Source organism: Marmota flaviventris, chromosome 9, assembly GCF_047511675.1.
Source record: "Marmota flaviventris isolate mMarFla1 chromosome 9, mMarFla1.hap1, whole genome shotgun sequence".
Taxonomy (NCBI): Eukaryota; Metazoa; Chordata; class Mammalia; order Rodentia; family Sciuridae; genus Marmota; species Marmota flaviventris.
In genome coordinates this window covers 76944230-76959548 of record NC_092506.1, presented here as the reverse complement: position 1 = coordinate 76959548, position 15319 = coordinate 76944230, and the positions used below count along the sequence as shown (strand labels likewise).

General features: G+C 35.1%; 1 protein-coding gene across 1 annotated transcript; it reads left to right on the top strand.

Annotated features, from left to right (window-relative positions):
* Positions 1–6560: 6560 nt before the first annotated feature.
* LOC114080936 (tripartite motif-containing protein 64C-like) lies at positions 6561–13904 on the top strand. Its single transcript, XM_027922518.2, has 7 exons — positions 6561–6627; positions 8743–9175; positions 10037–10132; positions 10783–11013; positions 11755–11777; positions 12668–12765; positions 13804–13904. The coding sequence occupies exons 2-7, from the start codon at positions 8747–8749 to the stop codon at positions 13827–13829; spliced, it is 903 nt and encodes a 300-aa protein (XP_027778319.1). The 5' UTR covers positions 6561–6627; positions 8743–8746; the 3' UTR covers positions 13830–13904.
* Positions 13905–15319: the final 1415 nt, after the last annotated feature.

The following is a 15319-nucleotide window of genomic DNA, read 5'->3' as shown; positions in this document are numbered from 1 at the left end:
TTATCAAATTAATCATCAAATTACATTCCAAGGGATGTACAAAGTTAAGAAAATAGCAGTCTAATCATTTCTAAGAAAGGAAATTACATCACTTCACAGAAAACAAGTTCATTTTGCTGATAATTAAAATTCACATATTGGCTTGCTTTGATATAGGAAAGTAGCTGAAACTGCTCTTCTGTATACTCACTGAATAAATATGTCTATGGGCTCACCAATACTTCCTGCAGAAGTATAATATGAAGACTATGAAGTGACCAGGACCCCTCTAATATTGGCAGACTTCAGAAATATTCCAGCCAGTCACAAAGGCACTCTGAGTTGTAGAGAAGAATGAGTTGTGCCCTTGAATTTTTTTTTCTATTTTCCTAAAACAACTCCCAATTCCTCCAAGAAATTGCATTTTTTTTTTGATCTTATACTAGGTGCTTGATAGCTTGTCCATTAGGATTGTCCAAAATAGAGTTTGATTTAACATCTTGGTTAAGCTCCATAAACAATCTTGTTTAAACTTCCTCTAACCAACAGCCACTGATTTTACAACAATTGCACCTTCAAATGTAAACTTTAAATGTAATTTTTTGAAATAATTTTATTTTTTGTTTATGAAATGATAGAACAGAAATGTCACCAACTTATGCTTTCAGCAAGCATTTAAGAAAATTTGGACATATTTTACTTTAATTCTGTCCTGTCCTGTAGAAAAGTGATGCAGTTATTGATTCTTTAAAAATTTAACCCAAGAATATCTTTGATCCCTCTCTACACTGGACATTTCTCTAGCCCTTACATTACAGGTCATGCTTCCCAAGGCCTCCAGAAAGGGCAGGAACTCAGTTTGGCAGTGTCTGACCCATCTTAAGAGTACTTGGGAGAAGGACCAGGATTATTTCTAACTCAGGGAACATTGTGGAGCAATTTAATTTATAATTTACATCATAATTATTTATTTTTGTTTTCAGATATAGTCTAAGTTGCTCAGGCTGCCCTTGAACTTCACACTCTCCTACCTTAGTCTCCCAAGTGGTAGAATTAGAGATGTGCACCACTGTGAGAACTGTAATTTGCTTATTATTACAAAAAGTAAAGAACAATGGAAAAATGTGAAATCATTTCTCTACTTAGTGATTTTGAGAAATAGTGTTTAAAATGAAATAAATCACATTCCCACTTTACCAAACATGAACTTTAAATCTGGGTGCCTCCATTTCCAGGCATACTTCACACCAAGATTTGGCTGTGGGAGTGCAAGCATTTTATAAGGAATGGGAATGTGTACCTGATCTTTTAGTCTTCTAACATAAACATATGTATATATACAATTTATTGCCTGGTATTTTTTCACAACTGTGCTTTCTAAAAATGATCTTGGAATTAAAAACACAGGTGCACTCTGGGGGCCTATAATTCTTAAGCACAAAGGTTTTATTTCCAATTATAAATCAAATTTTCTAGGTGCATGCACTCCTCTGTAAAGTATGAAAATTTGTATTTATTAAGAAAATCTGAGCAGGAGATGTGGCACATGCCAGTAATCACAGCCACTGAGGAGCCTGAGGCTGGAGAACTACAAGTTTGAGGCTAGCCTTTGTAATTTAGTGAGCACCAAAGAAATTTAGATAGATCCTGTCTTAGAATTGAACACACAGAGACACAAAAGGCTGGTGATGTAGCTCTGTTGTAAATCACCCCTGTATTTAATTCCCATTACCAAATAACAATAATAACAATAATAATAAAATAAAAAGATTAAATTGATCTTTAAAATAATAAAAAGTTGGGGAGGTAGCTCATTGGTAAAACACCCCAGGGTTGGGGGGGGGGGGAGAAGAAAATAAAAAAATAAGAGGCTACTGTATATTTTCCCAAAGTATTTATAAAGTTTCTGTAGGGATTTTAAGATTAAAGTGATTTAATTTTATTATTCTGTTTTTCAGTATTTAAAATAAAATTTCTGGTAATTAGTTTCTGGTTCTTCTGTAATTGCAAAGTAAAATCTAAATATGTGTTTGCATTGTTTGGCTTAAAAAAAAATGTATGGCTCACTTAGAGTTTTCAAACTTGTAAAGCTAACTTTTAATTCTGCCTATAGATATAAGGACCACCTTTCCCTGAGAAAATGTACAAAAGTTCCTTCCAAGATGGATTTGAAAGCTGATACCCAAGAGATGAAAAATTCAGGATTGTTTCACTTTCCTTTGAATTCTTCACTGGTATCAACTGCACCACATAAATGAGAAAAATATTGGATTGCTACATGACAATGTTCTCCTCAAACCCTGATTACATATATATATATATATATATATATATATATATATATATATATATATATCCCCCAATAAATCTTAGAACCAGAGACCCTGAAATCAAGATTGTTTAGAAGCTGAATTAAACCAGAGGCTGTCATTCTTAAACATTAACATTTTTAAGAGCCATATAAGGTGGGCATCATGATGGGTGCCTCTAGTTCAGGTGCAACTGAGCCTAGAAATTAGAGGATAGCCTGAGCAACATCGTGAGACATTCGATTTTTTTTTAACTAAATGCAGCACAGTGTTACAGAATCTATTTCAGAAATATTTTAAATTTAATCTTATATTTTTTATTTGACAGATATAATCACATATGCTTATGTACAACATAATACTTTGAAGTACATACACATTGTGGAATCACCAAGTTTATCTAATTAACTAATGCATAACTTCACTTAATTATTTTATGATAAGACTATTTAACATCCTTCAGGCATGGTGGCACATGCCTGTAATTCCAGCTGCACAAGAGGCTGAGGCCAGAGGTTCACAAGTTCGAAGACAGCCTCAGTAACATAGTGAGGCCCTAAATAATTCAGAAAGAAGCTGTTTCAAATTTTTTTAAAAAATAAATAAATAAAAAGGCTGGGGATTGGAACAGCAGTTAAGACTACTGGGTTCATTCCCTGGTACCAATAAATAAATAAAATACTTGGCATCCACTGCCGTATTTGTAGACATACAATGTATTATTATTAAATAAACTCACCATGGTGGACAATGGCTAAATTTTCCATACATACTAACCAACAAAAATTTTCAATTACAGTGAAAGCAGTGCACATTAAACTATCAATTTCCAGTAGATATCAATTTAATCATGTAATTTGAGGCATGATACACTTCTTTGAACTAATATAGCATTTATGTACATATTTGTTTATTTATTTTTAGTCCTGACAATTGAATCCAGGGGTAATTAACACCATAATAAGCCAAAAATCAGGGAGGAAAAACAAAAAGTTTTACTGCACAGCTGCCCTGACACACACCAATGTTTTTAGTATAGCTTAATTCAAAGAATGTTGTGCTTAATGCTCTGTAATCCATGGATGTTGACAAAATAAGGACTAGTGGGTCTTGGTTAAGTAGAATACTCTGAAAAAAGTTTCCTAAGCAACTGTCAGTCAAAGCTATTGAGTCTCTACAAATACCAACTCTGCCAATCCTGAGAACAGCAACCCACTCAGAGCCAGAGCACCATACCTTCTTTGTCAGAGCAGGTCATATTTCTTTACCCTTTGGTTATTTGATTGCCATTTTCCCCTCTGTAGAGGGTGTAAGTGAGCAACCCAGCCACACTGCCAACAGTAGTTCACTTCACCACAAATTCTCCATGTGGGGAAATTCAGATTCAGAATTATAAAAGGATGATTCCATTTCATAAATAACTCACAGGACCATCTCTAGGGGTCTTTCTTGCCAGCATCAAATAAGAACTGTTGCTCTAGCTCATTGACATAAACTGATTATACATTTTGAAACATTTTTTTTTATCTATAAATAAATGGTTTTGAAATCTTTAGGATTTTTTGCTGTCTTAATGACAGCTAAAACTTTATAGGATGCTTACTACATGTCAGGTAATGCATTAATCCTGGCTCATTTAATATACATAACACCTTTCTGAATTGCTAAAATTATGAAGAAATTAAGTTTTAAAAAAATTAACCTTGAGGCTGGGGTTATGGCTTAGCTGTAAGGCACTTGCCTCGCACGTGCAAAGCACTGGGTTCGATCCTCAGCACCACATATAAATAAATAAAATAAAGTTAAATATAAAAAGGAATTCAAAAAACTCAAAATAAAAAATTAACCTTGAAACAAAGAAAAAGAAAAATTTTAAAAAATTAAGCTTGGAGAGAATAAAGAGTTTAAGATTACCTGTTAATGCAACTACATCTTGGGATTGACTCAGAAAATCAAGTATAGAAGCACTTCATTAAGCTTCTCATTAATACTTGCCATCTCTGAAAACCTGCAATAAGATATTACTTAAGACTGAGGACTAGAGATGGGCTTAGTGCTACACAAATTTAATTCCATTGATTCAATAGGCTGAGACAGAGGATTGCATGTCTGAAGCAAGACTCATGAATTTTTTGGGATTCGAAACACCCTAGTTAGACCTGGTCTCAAAATAAATAACTTTAACAGGCTGGGATGTAGCCCAGTGGCACAGCACCATTGGGACCAGTTCCCAATACCCTAAACAAACAAAAAATTATCAAACAATTGAGAACAAGAAAAAAATCTTGAAAAGAAGAAAAACACTAAAGAATAGTTCTGATGCTTTGTTGGAAATAGAATCATTCATTATGCTTCTAACACCCTGATTTCTATTACTTTTTCATTTGTGTGTGTGCACATGTGTGTGTGTGTGTATTTCTGATTCTTGCCCTATCTGCAATTTAAAAAAAAATAATAATCCATCAGATTTAGAGCAGCTTTTTTTCTTTATTAAATTACCTATGTCAGTTTGGTTTTATAAAAAACAGATTTTTGGAAGATTCCAAAGAAACACAGATGGATGAGCTTGAAAGTTTACATCTATCCCACTGCCAAGCTCCATCCAGTTTATAACAAAAGAGTGTCCTAAGCTAAATTCTGCCACATGTCTGCCTTTTGTTAATTAAACTTTGTTAAAAGTTGAGTAGAAAATTATTTCCCAAAATTTAGTATAGGTTTGAGGACATTTTATACCTTAATACTTTTAGTGGTTTTGCTATCAAACCCAGGACCTTCAGCATGCTAGCCAGGTGCTCTACCACTGAGCTACATTTCCATAGCTGAGGGCAAATGCAAGTACCACAATGCCAAACTTTTTTTTTTTTTTTTTCTGTCCCTGGGTATGAAACTCAGAGCCTCTCACATGCAAGGCAAGTGTTCTACCTCTAAGTTATCCTCCAGATGCCTCTTTTTATTATTATTTTGAGACAGCTTCTCACTAGGTTGCCCAGGATGGCTTCAAATTGTGGATCCTCATGTCTCAGCCTCCCTAGTAGCTGGGAATGGAGTGTGTGTGAGACGACGCCCAACTCATTGTTTATCTTTTTAAAAACCAATTCAACTTGTAAGTATTCAAATTCCTCCTGATAGTTTTTCTATAATGTTTTATAGGTAGCTCCTTTTTTAGCTCAGTAGGTAGAGTCACAAAAGAAAGGCATGGTAGTGGTCACCTGAGACTTCTAGTTGCAAGATATATTTTAAAATGTTTTTTTGGGAGGGGACAGTTCATGTCAGTTTTTTTCTCTTTTAGGCCCTGCAACTGAATGCAAGGCTTTAGTTCATGCTATGAAAGCATTCTTTACCACTGAGATACATCTCCTGACTTTCATTTTGAGTCAGGGTTTCACTAAATTGCCCAGGCTAACCCCAAACTTGCACTCCTCCTCTATCAACCTCCCAAGTACCATGAACCATCAATGCAGTTTATTCACCAGTTTTTATTTTCTGGCAGAACTAGGAGTGTCTATTTTTATTCACTATAATTTTCCTCCCAATTCTTAGAATATTGTCCAAAGTTAAAACCCCAAACAAAAAACTCCTCAGCAAAAATTTTTGAGAGAGGAATGAAAAAAATCTAAACTGGAAAAATAACCAGGTGTGGTGGTACACAATTGTATTCCTAGGGATCAGGGAGGCTGAGGCAGGAGGTTACATATTCAAGGCCAATATCATCAATTTAGCAAGGCCCAAAGCAACTTAGCAAGCCCTGCCTCAAAAATCAAATGAAAATATTAAAAAATAAATAAAAGTGGGTTCGGGTGTAGCTCAGTGTTAAATAACACCTGGGTTCAAGCACAAAAAAAATAAAGAAAGGAAAAATATAAAAGCAAAAAATAAAAATAAATTAGAGATTATAAAATTTAAACCTCAGTAGAGGAAGAAACCAATGTTGTTGTTTTAATTGAGAGGTTGTTGTTCTAGAAAAAAAAAAATTAACAATGAAATAATTATTTCAGTTAAATTATCTCTTTGCAAAACCTAAGTCATGTGAACTTTCTTATGTCTGATCCAAAAATCTCATCAAAGTTATTTTCTCTCTTTTGTAAACATAGTCAGTGTGATCTTATAATCCTTTTACACCACTTGCAGAAGAAGTAACTGACAGTGGGTGTGGTTTTAGGTGAGTCCCAGGTATTTAAGGAGAGCAATTTTCTTGAAATTGCCTTTACCACTAAGGTACCTTTAAGGTGCAGACCGAATTTTCAGCTGTTGAGCTGAGGAGACATGAGAGTTACTGTACACCGTAATACTAACAAATTTTCCACACTTCCAGACCTGAGGTCTCCTAGAACTGACTCTGGTGAGTTGGAAATTTACAATAAAGGCTTTCAAGCTATCTTTCATTCTTAAAAATTGTTTGAATTTACTTGAAAACCTACTTGGGTTTGGTCCAAGTAAAAAACCTACTTTTTTTTCCTGTTTAAAATATATGTAACTACACTATATGTAAAATATTCGTTTCTGCTAAGTGATCTGAGTAATTTTCATTCTATTACCTTGTGTTTTATTAGATTTTGCAGGATTTAAATGAAATATTTCTGCAGTTTAAACCATTTTGGAACTCATAATGCTTCAAATATTCAGTATATTTTATGTGTGTAATAGTGTTTATGCACATCAATTCAGAATTTTTTTTAAAGTGGGTACCAGGGATTGAATTTAGAACACTCAACCATTGAGCCACATCCCTAGAACTATTTTGTATTTTATTTAGAGACAGTGTACTATTGAGTTGCTTAGTGCCTTACTTTTGTTGAGGCAGGCTTTGACTCCTGATCCTCTGGCCTCAGGCTCCAGAGCCAATAGGATTAAAGGTGTGTGCCACTATGCTTAGAAATTTAATGTATAGATTTGACTGTAAAACATTTGATGTGAAAGTCCTATTTTCTGTCCCTTTAAAACCTTCAGTTTGCAAACTAGATTTGAAAAGTATCCCAGTAAATGCAACAAACTTGTAGAGGTTTTTCAAGCAGGAAGTTTGATCACTAGAGAAAAATACTAAAAATTAAGATAAATTGATTATACCTCATCAATTGCATCTCTAAACTGAAGGGTAGTCTCTGGAGAGGAAAAAAAAAAAAACATGATTATCATTGTTAATTTGTGCTATCACCAATTTTTTTTTTTTTTTTTTTTTTTTTGTGCTGGGGATTGAACTCAGGGCTAATCTACCACTGTATTACAACCCATTTTGAAATAGTCTCACTAAGGTTCGCAGGCTGGCCTTGGACTTAGTTTCCTTTTGCCCTAGTCTCCCCAATAGCTGGAATAGTTGGCATGTGCCACTGCACTGGGCTTTCTTGTTGATTTTATTGTAAATAACAATGGATTAATTATCACTTATTATTACTGTAGCACGCACACCCATCATCTGAAAATATGGAGGCACTCTGATGGTCATAACTGATTCCGGGAAATATTATTTTCTTTAATGAGAAGTAATAGAAAAAAATTATTTTATTATTATTATTTCTATTTCCTAATTAGTCCTTGGGCTAAAACTTAGGACATCACAAATTCTGGGAAATTTCTCTACCACTGATTACATCCCCAATATTATATTCTTATTTTTAAATTTAAAACTTAATTTATTTCTTATTGGTAATAAGGATTGATCACAGAGTTGCTGTACAACTGATTTACATCTGCAACCCTTTATTTTTTATTCTTTTTTTTTATTGTGAGACAGTATGTTAATAAATTGGTGAGGTTGGCCTCACAATTTTAATCCTCCTGCCTCAGCCTCCAAAGTAGCTGGAATAAGAGGTCCTCATCGATTCACCCCATTTTCATTTTATTTTTTGAAAGATATTGTTTTATTGTGGCTAGAACCATAAATTCGCCCATTTGTAGTTTTAGGAATTGTAAGTTGAAGTCAACAGTGATTAAGTCAAGCAATCTTCAAATGAATTAAACTTAATTTTAATTGTCTTTAGAAAAGTACATCTATGGGTTGAGAGGTGGAGAGCATAGACATATGTCATGAAGACTAACTGTCTTTAGATTTATTATAGTCATTGAATCAGAGAGAGAGAGAGAGAGAGAGAGAGAGAGATTTTAGATGGGTACCCAGAGCAAACACCTAATGTAAGTAAGTCTGAAATTATCCTAAACTTTCTTTGTCACAATATTAAACTTGCCCAAATTAATGAGAAAGTAGCTTTTTTTAAAATCAAGATCATGCTCATCTTATTATGTCATTTGTGTCATAGAACAAACTCAGCCTGTCTATATTTTTTATATCTAGGTTTTTTATTGCAGGAAGTTAATAGAAAGATATTGCATGACTCAACTAAAAAAAAAAAGCAGTGACCAAAGCCCTTTTATAGTTGTAATTTTCTCATCAAGACAGAAGGATAACACTCTCTTGTCTCCCACTTTCCTCTCGCTCCACCATCTATATTTTTGGTTACAGAAACATGGATTCTCATGCCTTGCAAGACTTCCAAAGTGCACTCACATGCTCCATTTGCATGAATTACTTCTTAGAACCTGTCACCATAGACTGTGGACACACCTTTTGCCGACCCTGCCTCTACCTCTGCTGGGAGGAAGCCCAAACACCCAGGTGCTGCCCTGAGTGCAGAAAAATAGCAGAGAAGACAGACTACAGGACCAACACTGCCCTCAAGAAGCTGGCCTCTCTCACCAGACAGGCCAGACCTCGCTCTGTAAGCAGCTCTGGGGAGCAGCTCTGCAGGAGAAACGGGGAGACAAAGGGGCTCTTCTGCAAGGTGGACAAGAGTCTGCTCTCTGCACCCTGCTCTGAATCACCCAAACACACAGTTCATAGCTACAGCCCAGTGTCATGCACGGAGGAGGAGAACAGGGTGAGTGATGGCCATGAAGTATCCTCCACAGAGTGGGGTCCAGATCAGAGAGAAACATGAAGACTCATGATAACGAGGCAGATGAAAATGCAGATGGTAGAGGTGGTGATGTTTCAGTGTACATCACAAGATGTAAAAGTGTTGTTTAAATGTTGATCAATTTGACACTATCATTATAAATAAGTTAAATGCTCATGAAGGAAATTTCCTCTAGAAATATTGTCCAAATAACAGGGTATGGTGGCTATGCCACTAATTCTAGCTATTCAGCAAACTGAGGCAGGAGGATTCCATGTTTGAGGCCAACCTGGGCAACTTAGCAAGACACTATCCTTTTCTTTTTTAATAGTTTTTTAGTTGTAGATGTACACAATACTTTTATTTTATTTTTATGTGGTGCTGAGGATCGAACCCAGTGCCTTCCACATGCATGGTGGGCACTCTACCAGTGAACTATAACCCCAAGTTCTTCTTTTGTGTTTTTTTTAAGGGGCTGGAGTATAGCTCAGAGGTAAATTCTTGCCTACCATATATGAAACTTTGGGTTCAATCTCCAGTACAGAAAAATAAATAGAGAAGTAAATATATTGTGCAAGAAATATGGGATTCTTTCACTGAAGGCTGGACCCTTTAATGGTGAGGCCATGTAAAAACTGCTTTATCAAAAAATTGAATGTATTATCTATAGACTCTTTTCAAAAACTTTTTTTTTTGCTTTTAATATCTCAAGTATTAAAATCAATTTAGACTAATTTGTAAAAACCTGACTTTTTAAACTCAAAATTACTGCTCTCCCAAACACTGCTTGATTCCAGTACACAAAAGATGAAACCTACAAGATTGTCTTTCCTATCACTAACGCCTATGGTTATTTTTCAGGAAAAAAATGTAAAGGAAATGGATCATTTATGGCAAATGACTCAGGAGATGCAAGATAATCTAAATGAAGAAATTAGTAAATCTCAATCATTTGTGGTAAGTATAAAAAAGTTTTCTTTATTTTTGTGCAGATAAAAATGAAGCTATCAGCTAAATTTGAGATAACATTGAAGGATACTGTTTTCTTCTCAGACAATGCAGTGATATCTGGTAATATTACAAATGTACTGGCCAACACAAGCTAATTTGATGAATACTAGTATATGGGGTGAATGAGGCATAACTGGTATTCCTCGTCCAACTTTGGTGGTTTGGATAAATCTTCTCAGACACTGAGGATAACACATTATTGAATTGACTTAATTCTGGAGGAGAGGAGTGAAATAGATTTTCACTTATGGGCAAAGTGAATTATTTTTTAAATTCACAATACAGTGTGTATATAAATGTTTTAAAATATGTAGAAGAATCAGACAAAGAAAATTGAGGTAAAGAGAAAATAATTCAATAAGAACATTGAAGTGGCATCATAGGGAGATAGCCTGGGACTACTTAGAGATCTTGATTTAAACAGGAGAGAGGTAAGAAAGATAGAAAGTACAGTCAATAGTATTAGTAAATATTTAGGAGCATTTTCAGGTGTGAGATGAAAAGTATATGAAGTACTTGCTTGATGCTAAGATAATAATATTCAAAGTTTTACATTTTCTTTTGAAAGTAATCTTTTAAAATAAATATCTCTTCAGTACTATGTGGCCTTAAGGAAGAACATGATTCAAATTCGGTATCAAATGATGCATCAATTGCTCCTGGAGGAGGAGCGATTTCAACTGGAAACAATAGAAAGAGAAGCACAGGAGATTGTGCAGCAACTCAGAGACAGTGAAATCAGAATGGCTCAACAGAGGGAAAGGCTGAAAGAAATGTACAGGGACCTGACTGAGATGTGCCACAGGCCTGACATGGAGTTGCTCCAGGTGACCAGGGAGGGTTCATCCTGAGAGACAGGAATCATTGTCTGGGCAATGTTGCCTGCAAAGCCCACTGTGTTCAGCTGAGTGACAGGAGCTCCTTTATAACCATCATTGTCCAATCATTTTTTTTTCATTACATTCTGGTAATCTTGAGAGAGTATAAGTCTTTGAGAAGGTCAGTGAGACAAAATTTGTGCATCATTGAGACTAGTATACACAAAGAGAAGTTATCCCCAAACTCAGTAATCATAGGAAAGTTAATTTTGTTGAGGAAATATTCAGTTTATGTTTCCCAACTCCATCATCACCCTCTGTTCTCCTGCACAAAAGCAGATGAAGCTTTGCCCCTCTCCTAGACAAGATGTACAGACTTCACTATTTTTCAAATAGTTCACTGTTTAGTTGTAATTGTCAGAGGGAGTCAGATCTCTCTGGGAATAAGACTGGGAGATGAGTGACACAGGAACCTAGGTCCTGTTGCATCCCTGCACAGACCCTTTCTAAGCCCTATCCTCTCAGTGCACCCCGAGGCTGTCTTCCATGTTTAGTGTGGGCTTTGGTATTAACATAGCCCCACATGATTTCTCAGAGAAAAATGAGAAAAAATATTCATACACACACACACACACACACACACACACACATACAAACACACACACATACACACACACACCAAAGTACCAAAGAGGATGCAGAAGGACAGTGTTCATATTATTAATATTACCTCTTTATTTTTTATTTTAGGACTTAGGAGACATATTTAAAAGGTAAATTTTATAGAATCATCTCTGGTTTATGAGAAAGTTGTTTTTTTCTTAATGAAGAGAAATTATATACTTTCAGTTATTAACACCTTTGTGGATATTTAATATTTTGTTTGAAAAAGAGGCTCTGAAGTAATATGTTCCTTGGTTTCAAAATGACCTTATGTGACTGAATTCAATTATACCTATGAATGATTTAATGTTTTAGGCTTTGTTTACCCATTCTTTCTATTCTCTACAGCCTAGTCCCAATAAACTTTACTAAGATGATTTTTATATGATATCCCAAAAAATGATCGGATTATAGTGAGGTAGAAGGTTTACAAGATAGTAAAGAGTAATTTTCCCTAGAATGGGAAAGGGAGGGGGCTTCAGTACCATGAGTAACAATGACCAGATCCTGTTTCATCATGGCATACTCCAGGTGTGGGCAGAACTCAGAGGAGAAGGGCTGCCTGAGAACCCTCAGGATCAGTGCTATCAGGCTGTATTAGATCCCCTCCATGGGCAGAGATAATCAAAGCCACTGGTTCAAGGAATCAATGACTACATTGGTGATCTCTGAGTACCAAAATCCCAAAGGTTGAACATTCTGCTTTTTGTAAGATATGCAGGATCTTTGCATTTCCCAAGGTTGATTCAGGAATAGAGGAAGGGAATGACACTCAGTATTATTTAAGTTGGATAATGTTTGAGAAGAATAAAGAGGTTGGATTTTAGTACATTAAATTTAGAAAAAAGTATCATACAATCCCGAGAATGTTGAATAAAATGTATAGCCAATTCACCAAAATGGGAGGTTTCTAACATATCTTGGGTTAAAAATGGTATCTTTGTAATGATATTTTGGTTAACCTTTGGTTTAAAAGTGTAAGTCATGTCATTCTTCCAAGGATTGAGTTGGTGCAGATGCAGAAGCCCCAGCCAGTGAACCCTGAGCTGTCTTCATCGCACATCACTGGAATCCTTGACATGATGAACAAGTTCAGAGGTAAGAGTGAGCCCAATGCCAGTCATGTTCAATTTTTAATAGGTTCCTGAAATAAGATGCTTCCCATTTTTAATTTTCTGACATGAACATTTATATCTTCTTTCCCTTTCTAGTCATAATACAATGATCAAGACTGCATTTGTTAACTTATAGCTCATATACATATTTTAGTTCTGATACAGACAGTACAAGGGAAGGCTATTATTGGTGTTTTGTGGTTATTAAGCAATAAAATGCTTCCTTCTTAGAGAAGCAACCAATATTTTATGTTATTTCAGTTTATTCTAATTTTAAAGATTTTAATATGATATTGGTGTCTTTAAAATATGTTCTATATTCCAAGTGTATTTATGATAAGTAATGGGAAAATAATAATTAATATTTAAAAACTAAAAGTGTTGATAAACAAAAAAAATGACTAAATTTGCTATAAATATAACAATTTTAATACCATCAGATGGATTTCAGAACAACCAAAAAGTGAGTGATCTGTGAACATGACCCAGCCATTTTAGTGCCCCACTAGAGAAGAGGTCTAGATATCAGAAGGATGAAATCCAAGTTTGATTGAATGAATGGTCTCAGCAGATAATTTAAGTCAGAGATTCTTTTCAGTAAAGGGTGCAGATGTTGCTTTCCATCAAATTATTTTATGTTTGATAATGAAGTAGGCACAATCATAGCAAAGTGATGTCTGTTTATTAATGGTATTAAAAACAACTCAAGAAGAGATTTCTACTAAGGAAAAAAGAGTTTTGGTTGTGACCTGAAACAAACCATCCAAAAGTAGATATTAAATCACCCCTTCACACAGTACATGATACATTCAGGCTTTTTTGTTTTTCATATAATTTAATGATTTCTGGGTGCTAAAGAGAACATAGGAACCATTCTCCATACACATGAGTGAGTCTGAATTCTCTCTTCTCTCTACCTTTTCTTAGAAGAGGAGAAAATAAAGAGATTGATTAGGTATGCAATCTTTGTCCAAGACATGCAAATGCCATTTACTGATCTGATTTTTGTTTTTCTGTGCAGTGAATAACGGGACTATTCAAGGATGAGCCAATCACTATATGATCCTTTCTGATGAAGTTATAAATAGGATATTTGGAGATAATGGTGCAACTGAAGATCCTCAAACACTGGAGAATTCTGTTATATGGGGTGTTGAGGACTTTACCTCTGGTAGACACTATTGGGAGGTGGATGTGGGGAACACCTCCAACTGGATTCTGGGTGTCTGTAACGATTTTATAACAAGCGACAGTTTTGATTGTGAGAAAGCATTTCTCTTATTTTCCTTAAAGAAGAACAACCACTGTAGTCTCTCCACCAACTCCCTTAACTCATTGTGTACAAAGGCCTGAGGATTGGGTTGGGGTGTTTCTTGATTATGAGAATGCAAAAATGAGCTTCTATGATGTTGACCAAGGTTTCCTCATATACAGTTTCTTTCCTTCCTCCTTCAAATCCCCTCTGACTCCTTTTATTTTCTTTGGTTCTCCATAAAATTGAGGTTTTCCTGGGCATGGTGTCACATGCCTTTAATCATAGCTACACAGGAAGCTGAGACAGGAGGGCCACAAGCTTTGAGGCCAGAGTGGGCATTTTAAAGTGATTTAAAAAGGGGGGAGTGGGGAAGGATGTAGACCAGTAGTAGAGCACTTGCCTAGCAGGGGTGAGGTTTGGGGTTCCATGATACTGAAAAAAGAAAAAAAAATTAAAAAGGAAGAAAATAAAAAAGAAAGAAAATGAGAATTTATTGGAAAATATCCATGTCTAAAGAAACTGTTCTCGGGACTCTCTCATGTCATGTTACAAGTCTACACATGATGTTTGTGGGTCCTTTTTAACTTAAGGAAGTATAATCATTTTATCATCATAAATTGTGACAACCACATTGAATTCATAAATTTGTTTACTAAATTTTATTTTAATAAAATGTTGCAAAACCACCACGATGTGCTTTGAGTTTATTTTTCAGTCCGTTAAAAGAAATTCAATGCCTATTAACATTAACTCCCCATTCATTCCCACTTCCCACTACCTGGAATTCTCTTAACTCTTTAGGTTTTTATGGATTTGTGTATTCCAGACAGTTAAAGAAAATAGAATTAAAAGTGTTGTTCTTTGTATCTTCTATCATTTAGTATAAAACTTTCAAGAATCATCAGCATTGCAAACTAAGTGTTTAATTTACATTTTTGATCAAAACTGTGGCAGAGGATGAAATGATTTATAAATTAGCTTTCTAAAGAACAGAAAGCAGCTAAAGCTGCTTAGATTTCTCTCAAGTATGACCTATTTGGGTAGATCCTGGTATCTGACAGATTATTATTTCGGCAAGTCCTAGTCATTCATCACATCTCAGCTCAAAGCCTTTTCATTGAAGTCATCCCTGCTTCCATATACCAGGGTAGTTCCTCTTACTCCACACTCCAAGCATACTATAGCATCTCCTAATCTTCAGCAAACTCTGATCAAATTGGTATTTACTTATTACTACTAGACTCTAAATTCCAAGATCAGAAGGGTCATATTTGTCATATTT

What these genes read in the sequence shown, in the direction of transcription:
- LOC114080936 (XM_027922518.2), top strand. Translation starts at nt 8,747, where the DNA reads ATGGATTCTCATGCCTTGCAAGACTTCCAAAGTGCACTCACATGCTCC. An exon ending in GTAAATCTCAATCATTTGTG is followed by an intron (nt 10,133 to 10,782) that starts GTAAGTATAAAA and finishes ATATCTCTTCAG; the next exon opens with TACTATGTGGCCTTAAGGAA. An exon ending in CTGACATGGAGTTGCTCCAG is followed by an intron (nt 11,014 to 11,754) that starts GTGACCAGGGAG and finishes TTTTTATTTTAG; the next exon opens with GACTTAGGAGACATATTTAA.